This window comes from Taudactylus pleione, unplaced genomic scaffold (genome assembly GCF_031769625.1).
Source record: "Taudactylus pleione unplaced genomic scaffold, aTauple2 ptg000302l, whole genome shotgun sequence".
NCBI lineage: Eukaryota > Metazoa > Chordata > Amphibia > Anura > Myobatrachidae > Taudactylus > Taudactylus pleione.
Genome location: NW_028284703.1, coordinates 8,283,180 through 8,296,044, shown reverse-complemented (window position 1 = coordinate 8,296,044; position 12,865 = coordinate 8,283,180). Strand labels below are relative to the sequence as shown.

The window sequence follows — 12,865 nt, the reverse complement described above, 5'->3', positions numbered from 1 at the left end:
GTGTCAGTCATTTAAAAAAATGCTTTATTGGGATTGGTTACGAGCTTATCCATCTCTGAGCTGAGGTTGGTAGTGCGTCAGCTCTTCATTATCCTGTCCTGCTTCATTTCTATTCTTTAGTTCTCCTCTTTTACCCAGAGTTCTATCCAGTGTAGCCCCAGATAGGGGAGATCATCCCACAGAAAGCATTGTCTTTTCTCTACTCATGCAGGGGATATCCTGAACCATCCTTCTCTACTTCATGGACGAGAGCAGCTACACCTGTCTGTTTTGTTTCTTTATCTGTGGCCCCACCTCTGGGCTCCTGTCCCCGCTTCCCCTTTCTTGGCTCTCCTGCAGTAGTTTCTCCCCCCCCCCTCCTTTGCTACTGTGTAACAGTTTTCCAGGGTACAGCAACATTGTAGCACAAAATAGAAGCAGCACAAAACTACTGTAACAGGAGCCAATTTATATAATGTAAAGGGACAACTGGAACGCTCAGTGTAAATACCAAAGAACAACTAGAAATGATGAAATTTAAAAAAATAAAAATAAATACAAATTAAAAATAAATATAAAAAATATATATATAGTGCAGTCACATCCAGCATGTAAAAAATAAAGTATTCCATTCAGGGGAATATATACAGAGAATAAATGTTAGACTGTATTCATTATACTCATAGGATTGCTCAGCAGTATTTATCTAATACAGAGATTTCCAAATCACATTGGTTAGATAGGAACTTTACGTTCAATGTTCCAGCTGATGTGACTGCACCAGTTGTGGGTTTTTTATGTAGTGAATATATGCTTGATGTATCCTTTATATTACAACATGAGAACAGGCATCCGAACAGTTAAGGACAATTAATTGACTTTTATTATTGTTTTCTCTTAATGAGGCCTCATGAAGAATCCATAAAGTTTTTCAACATTTCATTGTGGCCCAAAGTTTCTAAAGAATTCTCCACATAAACAAATAACCAGGTTTTAACTATAAAAAGGTATACAAAGTTCCCAAGTATTCAATGACATAAATCCAGTCCAGGTACATGGCACCAATTGTTCGCACATCTAGTTTTGTATGGGCGACTCCTCATCTTCGTTTGGCTAATGTTTTATATGAGAACCTGGAAGCAGTAGGGATTACTTGGAGTATAAATAATCCCTCTGCCAGTCCCAATATTAGTGCAGAATTCAGAGTGTGTACTTGGTAGATGCACCACATGTGACTATATATAGATGGGCCAGGTCGCAGAAACCCCCTCACTCGCTGCCATATTCCGACCCACATCCCCCCCCCCACAAAGCCACCACAGGGAGGCTCCATTTGCCAGGTGCCCGCTTCGATTTTGTTACCAGCGGGTGCCCGGAAACTTCCACGCAGCGGCAGCCGGAGCATGGAGATCAGTCCTGAGCCCCAGCTTCCGCAGTGAGTACTATGGCATGACGTCTCTCCCATAGATCAGAGGAGCGCTCAGACTGGGTGGCAGTGAGAGCGGGACTTAAGGTAAGTAATGCCCACTTGGGGCATTACCTCTGGGGGCACTACTAAAACGGACATTACTACAGGGTGCTTTACTAATCGGGGCACTACAGTGGGTGCATTCCTACTGGGGGCACTGCATAAGAGGCACCGCTACTGTGGGTACTGCATAAGGGACACCACTACTGGGGGCACTACTACCGGGGCATTGTGTAAGGGGCACCACTGCTGTGGGCATTGTATAAGGGCCACTACTACAGTGGGTAATGTATATGGGGCACTACTACTGTTGGCTTTGTGTATAAGGGGCACTAATGTGGGCATTGTGTAAAAGGGGCACTACTGTGTGTCATAACATAAATAAGGGACTACTGTGTGGCATAATTTGAATTGGGGATACTATTGTGTGACCACACCCCTTTCTTTTGAGACCACACCCCCTTTTTGCACCACGCGTCTTAGGTGCACACTGTCCTTTTATTGAAAATGGGAGGGTTCCAGTACGTCTCTAGGACCACTTTAGCACTGCTACCCAGAATGCCGGGCATGACGTCATGTTCGCCGGGGGCGCCTGGCATTCTGGGAGGAGCATAGTGTGACTGCTGGACTGGTAAGGGGGGAGAGCTTGCGGAGCTGCGCACCTTGGTCCCGGTTTTTTGCTTTGTTTTGTGGAGGGGGTGGTGGAGGTTTTGTTAACGTGCTTTAAAGCACCGGGTGGCACCAACCCTATTCTCTGTAAAGCACTGCGCAATATGTGTGCGCTATTTAAATAACTAGTAATAACAAATAATAATAATAATAATAATAATGAATAATGTGTAGAAGGTATGAAAAGGCCAAACCTCAGCCCTGTAATTGTTTTACCAGTGGTAGACAAAGCAAACCTGACCCAACGGTTTGGGAGGGTTAAGCATAACACCACTCACCCAGATCAATAAGTATTGCATGTTGTTGTGTGGTCAGTTGCTTTAGTAATTCTTTGTAGGGAATATCTTTCAAAAGGCTGTTGCTGGGGACCTGATGTCTTAACTCATGCTGCTCCGCTAAAAACTTCCATATTTCCCCACGATGGTGACGAGGGACACCTGATGAGGAAAAAAGACAAAAATCTAAAACATCTAAAATATACTGTATGAGAGAGAGTCTATGTGGTGGGTTTTTGTGGCAAAATAAAAACAATTTTTTCAAGGCTGCAGCAGATATAGCTATATAGAATGCCACATACCACCACAAGCACATACAGAATCAACAGGATTGCATAAAAAAATTGAGAGAGGAAAAGATGTTTGGGATCTAGAAGAAAGTGGGAACTGGAGAAGTTACACAACCCTAAACTTCAATATATTAGAATAAAAACTTGTTACAAACACTAAAATGGTTGTAAATGAAGGTCACATTGAAAAGTAGTTTCTTGTCCCCTTATGCTAGTAGGATTAATATTAAAATTGGGCTTCTGCAAATAAAAGGACCAAATTGGCAGAGCCCATCGCAGTGTAGCACAATGTCTGGTTCGCTGCCAGTTACATCATTCCCCTGCTTCACTCTGCTGATGTAAGAACGCTTGAAAGTTCTAACAGTATACATTTTCGTACTGGAACTTTCTACTGAAGGGCTAAATTAGCGGAATGATGTGGCTGGTGGGTCTGGCGTTACGCTCCCTCGTGGGAACTCTGCATATCGCCTGCTTTTTAAAGTCACTTTTATTAAAAGGTTTCAAGTAAACAGTAATGGTAACATTGCATTAATATTCAACTGGATGCACAGATGGTGTAGTGATTAACATTGCTGCCTCACAGCACCGAGGTCTTGTGTTCGTTTCCCACCCTGGCCAGAACTGTGCGAATTTCCTCTGGGGTGCTCTGGTTTCCTCCCACAAACCAAAAATATACTGGTAGGTTAATTTTTCTCCTAACAAAAAGTGCTGTGGATTGTGTGCGCTTAGAATCTGGCGCCGGAATCCAGACACCTGTCAGAATCCTGGCGCCAACATCCCAAAGGTAAATAGGGGGAGGGTTAGGCATTAAGGGTGGAGGGTTTAGGGTGCCAGGAGGGGGAGGTTAGAGTTAGGCACTAGTGGGGGCAGGTTAAGTGTTAGGGAGAGGGTTAGGACCCTGACTGACAGGTGTCGGTATCCTAACACTGTTGGGATGCTGGCGTCGGGATTATGACTGCCAGGATCCAGAGCGCCTGCATCTCGTACCCCAACCCTTTTAATGTACAATATAACTACACTGCAGTGCCAAAAGTCATGGTATAGCAGTATGTAAAAGGTAATTGTAGGTGATGCCACCATACTGTGGCATATTGGAAATGCCAAACGTCATTTAATGTTATCCGCTATGTTGCATTGCTTGTTGTGTCATCAGCCCCAAGTTGTCCAGAATTGGTTCGAAGAGCATTCTGGAAAGTTCCAACAAATGGTGTAGCCACCACATTCGCCCAACATGAACTCAAGCATGCATTTATGAGACGCTGTGGAGAGGTCCAGTCACACCCAATAACCTGCACCTACAAATATCAGGGATCTGTGGGAAGCTATCCTGACGGCATGGGTCAACATCTCTCCAGAGGTCTTCCGTCCACTTGTGGAATCCATGTCACGTCGAGATTCTACACTTCGCCGGGCTAGAGTGGGTCCAACGCGATACTAGGCATCCCAGGACTTTTGGCACTTCATTGTATATGCAGTATACATGTTTTCTGAAAACATTTGCAAAGTTACACAAAAGCATTTGGTGTTAAAGGAGTACGCTCATTTTATTCAAAGCGCAGATGCAACAAAAATGTAGGGTTTTCCTGTACGTGTGTGGTTTATATACATTTACCTACTGTAAGTAAATACATAGAAATATAACACAACATAACCCCTCCGCCATATTGTACCTTGCCCAACAGCAGCATGAATTCTTTCCATGTCGGCCTTAACTTTGGCTCTTCCAGGGGTGCTCAGCAGCTTTTCCCACACCAATGTCACGTCTTTCAGACACGGAGTGATCTCTTCATAGTCCAGCTTTAGGCGCTTAGTCAGCAAATCATTTTCTGAAGCTTTGTTCCAAAAAAAAAAGGAAAAAAGGAAAATAATATATAAAACATGGACAACAAATGACACGTGCCAAATTCCTGACCTGTGAGGAAACATTCCACAGTCAGAAGTTTAAGAGGAAAAAGAATAATGCACAAAAACATAACAAAATGTATAAAATGATGCGAAATACTGCAGGAGTCCATAGGAGTATTTTTTTCAATAGAACACAGCAGAAGGGGTGTAGTAGGTATTGCCGCCGGCCGCACGGCCAGCGGTTCAAACCCGACAGCGGCAGCCCGGCAAGGGTGAAGATCCCGATCATCCCTAAGCTAAGTATCGCTAACCTAATTCTACCCCCTAACCCTCCCTTAGGGGTGCCTAACCCTAACCTCCCCACCCAAGTGCCTAAACCTAATCCCCCCTTCCCCGCTACCTAAACCTGTCCCCCAGGGGGGTGCTAACCCTAAGCTCCCCCCGGGGCTGCCTAACCCTAACCCCCCCTTCCCCTAGCCTAAACCTAACCCTCCCGGGGGGGGTGCCTAGCCCTAAGTCCCCCCGGGAGCCCTACACCTAACCCTACAGCCACCCCCCCCCCAACAGCTGTCCGCATCCGGCTTACTTTTGTTCGGTATGCCGGGCGTCGGTCTTCCGGCGTATGGTTAATGACAGGCGTCGAGTTTCCGACGCCTGTCATTAGTACCACGCCGGGATTAGAGAGAGTCTGGAAGCCAACGGTCGGCATTTAGACAGTGAGTTTCCAGACTACATCCCCAGCAGAGGATATAATAATGATACCCGTGACAGCACACAGCACAGACTAATTCTGATGTGGCTCAGCGAGGTCACTACTTCCTGGTGAATTGACCATTATAAATGGTAAGGCCAACAAGACAGGTGCCACTGTGTATACAGTAGATGATGCGTCTAAGTGGGTGATTGATGTCACAGGGAAAAGGCTCATGGTGAAAATCAGATGTTTGTGCATATATCAGCACTATGGGGGTCTGTCATTCGCAAAAACACCCTCCATTCTATATGTTACATAGAGTGGGGCACATCTTATATGTGGAAATGATCACGCACCATGTGTGCGCACATGCAATAAATGCATATCATCAAGATTCCATGCAGAGGCTGAACTGTAACACTCAAATTCCAAATAGCATTGTGCCTACCCAATAAAGCCATAAAATAAATAGTACACCTTAACCTAAAGCCACCCCCACCAATTACATCTGATATACAGAGCACAGATTAGTAGGTGGCTGTACTGTAGGGGTAAAACAAACAGGGTACATTTCATCTGCAATGTTTTACGAGGACAGGCAAACACACAGCTACAAGTTACAGATCAGATGACAATGTTGGTTACCAGCAGAGACATACCAGGTAGATAGCTGGTACTTTTTACAGAGGCCTCTTTTGTCCTTTTATCAGCTCACAATCTGTCCCTCACAATATTCTCTGTTTCCTCCTTGGCCTGGATTCATCGTTTCATTACACATCTCAGGCCAGGTAAACATGACGACAGCGATTTATTGGATGAAGGGAGAATATTAAAAAACTTTTCCTAATAACCCCCAGCCAAAGCTTTTATACTTATGTGCATGAAGATCTAGATCAAAAGATTATCAGCGGTGACATTCTAGAGAGACTACTTAAAAGTTGGGAGCAAGAACCCTCTGTTAAAACTCCCAATAATGATTTCAATTGGATAGACATTAGTACTCTCTCTGAATCGCATTAAAGGACTATGCCACAATCATTTGTGTTGTTTGTTTACATAGGGGCTTATTCAGAGAAGTACGCTGTGCTGATGGCTTTGAAGGATTTGCAGATAGCTGATAATTGCTCAACTGCAAAGTCCATTACCGTAGTCACAGGCAGCGCATCTTTACGCTCAGAGTGATTGACCGTTAAGGGCCATTTGGTGGAGGAGGGGGAAACAGGGTGCACCGCCAAATAGGCAGGTGTAGCGCTGCCTGCGTCTGAGATACCAAACATGGCTCCGCTGTCTCAGTTCAGGCGGAAATCCTGCCCAACCACAGGGTGACTCAGGAGGAGGATCATCAAAGGATCTGCGTAGGCAGCTGCTTATTAGTACGGAGTTGCTCGGATTTGCAATGGCGCCAGTGGGCAGACAGATGTCTACATCAATCCTTCCAGGAGTTGTTCTCAAAACCCTTCCCAAAACGTCACACCACCGTGGGAATCTGACCAGCCATAAGACTGGGTAGCAAACTGCGAACAGGAGCCATAACCTGATTTATGTCTTTCTAGATGCAGAAGAGGCCTCAAAGACTAACCTTGTAATTTTTGGTTTTCTTTTTCCATCCTGAGAAGTAGAATTTGCTGTATGATGGCTTTCTTCCAAAGCTCCCTGAGCTCTTCTGGAGTGCGGTTCCTGACTGCTGTTATTGGACCATCTTCTCGAACAGGCAGCAGTGGGGACCTGGGAGGAACGTCACCAAGTTCTGAACGCTCTGCGGAAACAAATGAAACAGTAGTCTAAATGAGATGTAGTAATAACATCAATAGTTATGCTGAAACTCCAATAGCACACCCGCGGATCAGGCTCTTTTTGTGTACCCTCTCGGCCACCTCACAGACTTCACCCAGGAACCCCCATTGGAATGCAGAGGTCTACTCAGGACCTTGCCATCTGAAACTACAGCTTGCGCATGCGCTGTGAGACTTTCCTCTGCGTTTTGCACGTGCGCAGAGGCAAAAAAAAAAAGCTCAATTGTGAAAACATCAGCATAATAGCGCACAATTTTGAATCGGGCCCAAAGTTCATGTGTCTGCCAGGAGGAGGAACTTGCTAGGACATGAAAGTGTAGGTTGTTAGCTAGCAGGAAATACAAGAGTATGACAGTTTTATAAAGGGATCCTTACAGGAATCCCTTATAAAACTGTAAATATGCAATTAGGGTTTACAAAAAAAAAACTGGAGGGGGGGGGGGGTTACAGCTGATATCAAGTCTGTTGAGGACTGCAGACAACGAGCCTTAGACCCTTCTGACTATACCTCTGCATGCCTGTCGAAATCGGGGTGACCATAAATTTGGTATACAGGTGATTGTCTCTTATTGGAAGCAAGCAGCTGCGAAATTGGCAATTGATGGCAAGCGACCATTTGCACGTGACTGAGCTACTGAAAACAGTTTGCGTAGTTTATATCAAAGTACAAGAGGAAAGCAAATAAGGAGGCAACAGTTAATTTCTGCTTTTAGTAAAACACACAAGGCCTATAGACACACAAAGTAGACCCGTCCCCTAAACAACCACACCTCACATTAGGGGCCCATTTATGAACGAGTTTTATCATACGTAACAAATTTTAAAACTTGCTGTGTATGATAAATGGTGCTCCAGCCAATCAGCTCCCAACTATCAGTTTTCAAACAGATGACAGGAGCTGATTGGCTAGAGAACCATTATTTGCAACGAGTTTTAAAACTTGTAGCGTATGATAAAACTCGTTCATAAATGGGCCCCAATGTTTTAATAAGCAAAATGGAGACACAAATAATTAAATAACCTCCTATCATTTGTCAAAATCATACCATGTTTTACCCAAACATCATAAGGCCTGAGGTGGACGCAGAGTCGATGTTTGACCAGATGAGCGATTATTTGCAACTGCGCATGATTGAAAAGTCAGAGAAACCCCTATGGCGCATGCATACCATTGGGTATATGCAGAGGCTGCTGTTGCAAACAGAGTCGCTTGTAATAAAGCTGGCGGCAGCCAGCCACAGGCGATCCTGGGAGGTGTCCTGAAGTGATTGCAAAGAAGGCTGTCTCATGGACATGTGATGGGAACATCAAAGGTGTGTCAGTGAATGCGGCTGCGTTCACTGACCCAGAGCTGCAGCTAGAGGCCATGATTCGAGAAGTTCAGAAGCAGACACTGCATCCTCGCGATGGTGCCAGAGGGTGGAGAGTTTGAGTTCAGAGGCGGATTTCCACTGTCTTCGGACATTAAAAGTGGGCGTCTCAGGGCTTGTAATCTCAGTCACTCAGAATTGCACAAGGGGAGGGCTGAGACCAGCATTTGTAGAATATTGCAGCAGCGAATCCAAAGGATTAGAGTTCACCTCTGAAGCAGGCCCATAGTCATTAGTGAGATCTGTGCCTCTTTCTGGGTCCACTAATTGGGAAAGAGGGACTGGTGGGAGGTATACCTAAGTGAGGTAGCCTGGCATTTTTTTTTTTTGGGTGGGGGGCGGATCCAGTATGTACAATGGAGGCAGACATTTTGTGGGCTGCTCAATATGCAGTCTAACGATTTTAGAGGAACGGATAACATGTCAGAGGCATGTCTTCACTGTTATTCATGATGTAATAAAAAAAATATATATTGCAGCGAATGCAGCCTTCAATCTCTTGAATATTCTATAGCAGACAAAATGGCTGCAGTCACTGTGTGTAGGGGACAGGTATTCTGCAAGGTTATATCGTCTAAATATCAGACCTGTAAATACATGGTCACAATATGTTAAAATAAATACTTTAATAGTAATAATTTGGTGCTGACATACAGTAGGCACTATAATCAGGAAGCTGGAAGTCCCAGCTAACTACTGACAAGGATGGACAGGTGAATAAATGTGTATTGTTTAGGTAGCGAACAAAAAACTATTACTCAATGTGAGAAACACAACACTTGTTAATATTTAACAATGGCGCTACAAACTATGGACAAGCAAGCAACATACTTCAGAGGTCAAACTACACAATAAACACGACAATAACTCAACTGTCTGACTTCAGGTCTTGTCTACTGGGGAAGAAAGTGCAAACAGGCTGAGCACACACAACGGGGTGAGAACTGATTATTATATAAACATAGGTGCGGCCAGTCTCCACATTGGTTTTATAGGACCTGTTCAGTTATCTTCACTACACAGTGATCTTTGTTCAGCCATTAACAGCTGCTGTGAGACACCGTCCCTCTGCCAGCAAACAGCCATTGGATCTTTCTATAGTGAAAATTGACCATTATATTGTGTAAACAATAAAAAAACAAAAATAATAATATATTAAGACAGAGTTGACAGCCTGCGCTGTCTAAATTTTTTTTTTTTTCTGCAAGAGGGTTTTATTAGACTTTTGAGGTACAAATAGCAAAACAGCAATCATTGTGCATCAGTGTAATTTAAATCACACTGTGTTGAAGGCAGAAAAATCTCCTATGTAAATGGATAAATGTATATAAATTAAGTTAATCTTATTTCAATTACCCTCTGGTTTGGGAAGAATTATCTAACAGATTGTCTTCGGCGAAGCTGCCTGAAGATGCGACAGCATAAGGCTAAAAGTGCTGATCAAACAACAAAACCACCTCAACACAAACAAACAACTACTAAAACATAAAAACAGGTGTGTGCAGAAGTTCATATGTTTCCCACTAAAGGTTCTTCCAACTAGTAATTATAGTACTTATGTGAAGTGTATCTTACCTCTCCAGCATTGCTACTTCTGCAGCAATTACTGTTAATTATGAGTGCAATACTACCACCACACACGGGCAGAAGAACAAATGACAGCTACCTGATCAGTAACAAATAGTCACTTACAAAATGATATATATTTATTTTAAATCGCCAAGAAATGAGTCCAGATTGAATTTAAATAAAATAAATAAAAGGAATTTATAGTCTGTTAGTAAATTACATATCAGAACAGCGGACCAATGACCGTGAATGGAGGCGAGGGTACTAACCAGGAAAGAGGAGAGGATCTATTAGTGTAGAGCACAGGTTCTCAAACTCGGTCCTCAGGACCCCACACAATGCATGTTTTCCAGGTCTCCTCACAGAATCACAAGTGAGATAATTAGCTCCAGCTGTGGATTTTTGAAATTTGTCAGTGAGTAGTGAATACACCTGTGCCCCTGCTGGGTGACCTGAAAAATGTGACCTGTGTGGGGTCCCGAGGACAGAGTTTGAGATCCACTGGTGTAGAGACCCCAAGGCACAAGACTCAAGGGTAGTGGTGTACATACCCATAATGGTCTGTTACTGCGTTCGGTATACATTGTAAAACTGGTCATGTTTGGATCGATACAAAAGAATATAATTCCAGTATATAGTTTATGTCTGCACTACAGCCTAACACCATATTCCAGATTATTACTATAGACAATAAAGAACAGTGTTTTCCATTTTTGATTGGATACAGGTAAAATAACAAGCAGAATAACCAATTGATTAGGGTTAGGCCACGGGTTCCCAAACCCAGTTCTCAAGGCACCCTAACAGTCCAGGTTTTAAGGATATCCATGCTTGTACAAAAATGGTATAATCAAACTGACTATGGTACTATTTAAGTCACCTGTACTTAAGTATGGATATCCTGAAAACCTGGACTGTTAGGGTGCCTTGAGGACAGAGTTTGGGATCCACTGGGTTCGGCAATATCTTTACAAGGTGCTGTCCAGAAATTGAATAGATAAAATATAAAAAAAAAAAAAAAAAACAAACACAGGATTTTTCCTGCCAAAGAAAATGACCACTTCAGAGGGCAGCGACCTGTTCTGCAAAGCTGTTTAATGATCAGAATAAGAATAATAATACTACATAATAGAAATTAAACAGAGCATTATCTGAAAATCGTTATTCTGCAAGCTTCCTGAACAGCAGAGAGTTCGCTATGTACACGAGACACTTCATGTCCAATCTTGTAGCTCATGATGAAGGAAATATCTGACAGTCTGGGGCTTCTTCAGAAAACAAGCAGGTATTGATAAAGAGCAGAAGATGTTCCATTTATTGCAGCAGCAGCTGCTCTCTGTGAGAGGAGTGAAACAAAGAGGTATTCTGTGAGAGTCACTGTTGTGGCAGTGCAGGTGATTGTGTCAGCCATCTTTATCCGGAGGGGTTACAGACTCGCTGCAATAACTCTCCGCGGAAGCTGGAATGCACAGGACAGGTCACCTACAGTTTCCATATGTTGAGTGACAAGCAGATTACTCCTCCACTCTGGGCTCCCAAAGAGACCTCATCTTCTAGGGATGTGAATATACGATTAGGCTGAGATTGTACCGAGAACACTTCTGAAAATGATGCGCTAGTAGCCAGATTTACTCCAGTGTGCCAAAATCTAAGATGGTTCGGCAGCAGTGGATGAACACAAAAGCTATACTGGTGTGAGGTATCCCAGTTCTGCCATTTTATAGTCATAATGAGGGGAAGACCAGGATACTGTGGAAAGTGGATAAATCCATGTCAAGCTATAGCGAGGAAGGTAGTGTAATGGTTTAGGTTAATGTTAAATACTTGGTCACATGACATATTAATTATTATAAATGTACTAAAGATCTAAATAACTTTGCAGACCTTGTTGAACCTTTCATGATAGAAGCATATTCATTGGTAATTTTATTTATTTTTTTAATTTTGGAGAAAAAAAAAAATTATATTTGATCCAAAGAATTTTTCTGTCTATATACATTTTTTTTTATTAATGACAAAATGTCACTCTCTGCTGTTTTTCATTATTTTTCTGGTAAATCGGGTTGTTGGGACTTTTGAGAATATCCGGGTTAAATGCATTTATTATGGCTTTTCTAATTAAATGTGAATATTTCAATGGGTTTATTTGCACCAACTTGACATTTAATTTTTTTATTTAGATCTCATTTGTAAATTGGCTTCTTCAGCCTCAGGTAATACTCAGAGCCAGAAGGCTAAGGCAGGCTTGGAATGGGTCCAGGAACAGTACTGTGCATTAATCTAACTGCAGTGACCGCCTCACTCACCACCTCAGCATCTGCAGGATGAGGTGCAATGACGGATCTTGTTACACCAACAGCCAAGTTCCAATAACTACAGGACATGTTGGAATTGCCATATGCCAGAAAACATATACAACATTTCAGTAGGTTAGGGAGCCCATTTAATGGAATCTCTTGACAAATGGTGGAGAAACTGATAAACTGTACCTAATAAACTGGCCACTGAGGGCACATGGTTATGCTTACAAAATCAAAAATCGTAACCTTTGTGCGAAAAACTTCACAAAAACAGGAGTATAGGCGCTTCTCCTCATGTCTGAAACATTTTCAAGGAAATGTATCACTACATACCAGATTAATTAGCCCAATTGTGTGTGGTAAATTTCAATCAGCAAAACAATCAAAACAATTGTGATAGGGGGCGGGATGTACTAAAGCACAAAATGCGGCAAAACTCCCGAAAATGCAGTTTCAGGGGAATTACCATATTTTCCATATGTAACAAAGCACCGTGCGTTCATCCCGGTAGGTAATGCCATCTTCAGGTGGCGTTACCCAATAAAAGCCTATGGGCTTTTTATCGGGAAGTTCCCCTTGAGAGGGACCCCATTTGGATCCCTCCCATCTCCTC

The 12,865-nt window shown here is 43.0% G+C and overlaps 1 protein-coding gene across 6 annotated transcripts in view; it reads right to left on the bottom strand.

The window, feature by feature from the left end:
* The window catches only part of TBC1D1 (TBC1 domain family member 1), a 257,909-nt gene that overhangs the window by 31,648 nt on the left and 213,396 nt on the right, over nucleotides 1-12,865 (bottom strand). For all 6 annotated transcript variants that reach the window (XM_088482972.1, XM_088482973.1, XM_088482974.1 and 3 more), the window contains 3 exons: nucleotides 6,800-6,976; nucleotides 4,352-4,513; nucleotides 2,395-2,553 (listed from right to left, as the gene is read on the bottom strand). In XM_088482972.1, coding sequence (XP_088339098.1) covers nucleotides 2,395-2,553; nucleotides 4,352-4,513; nucleotides 6,800-6,976 — 498 coding nt within the window. The remainder of the gene's footprint in view (nucleotides 1-2,394; nucleotides 2,554-4,351; nucleotides 4,514-6,799; nucleotides 6,977-12,865) is intronic.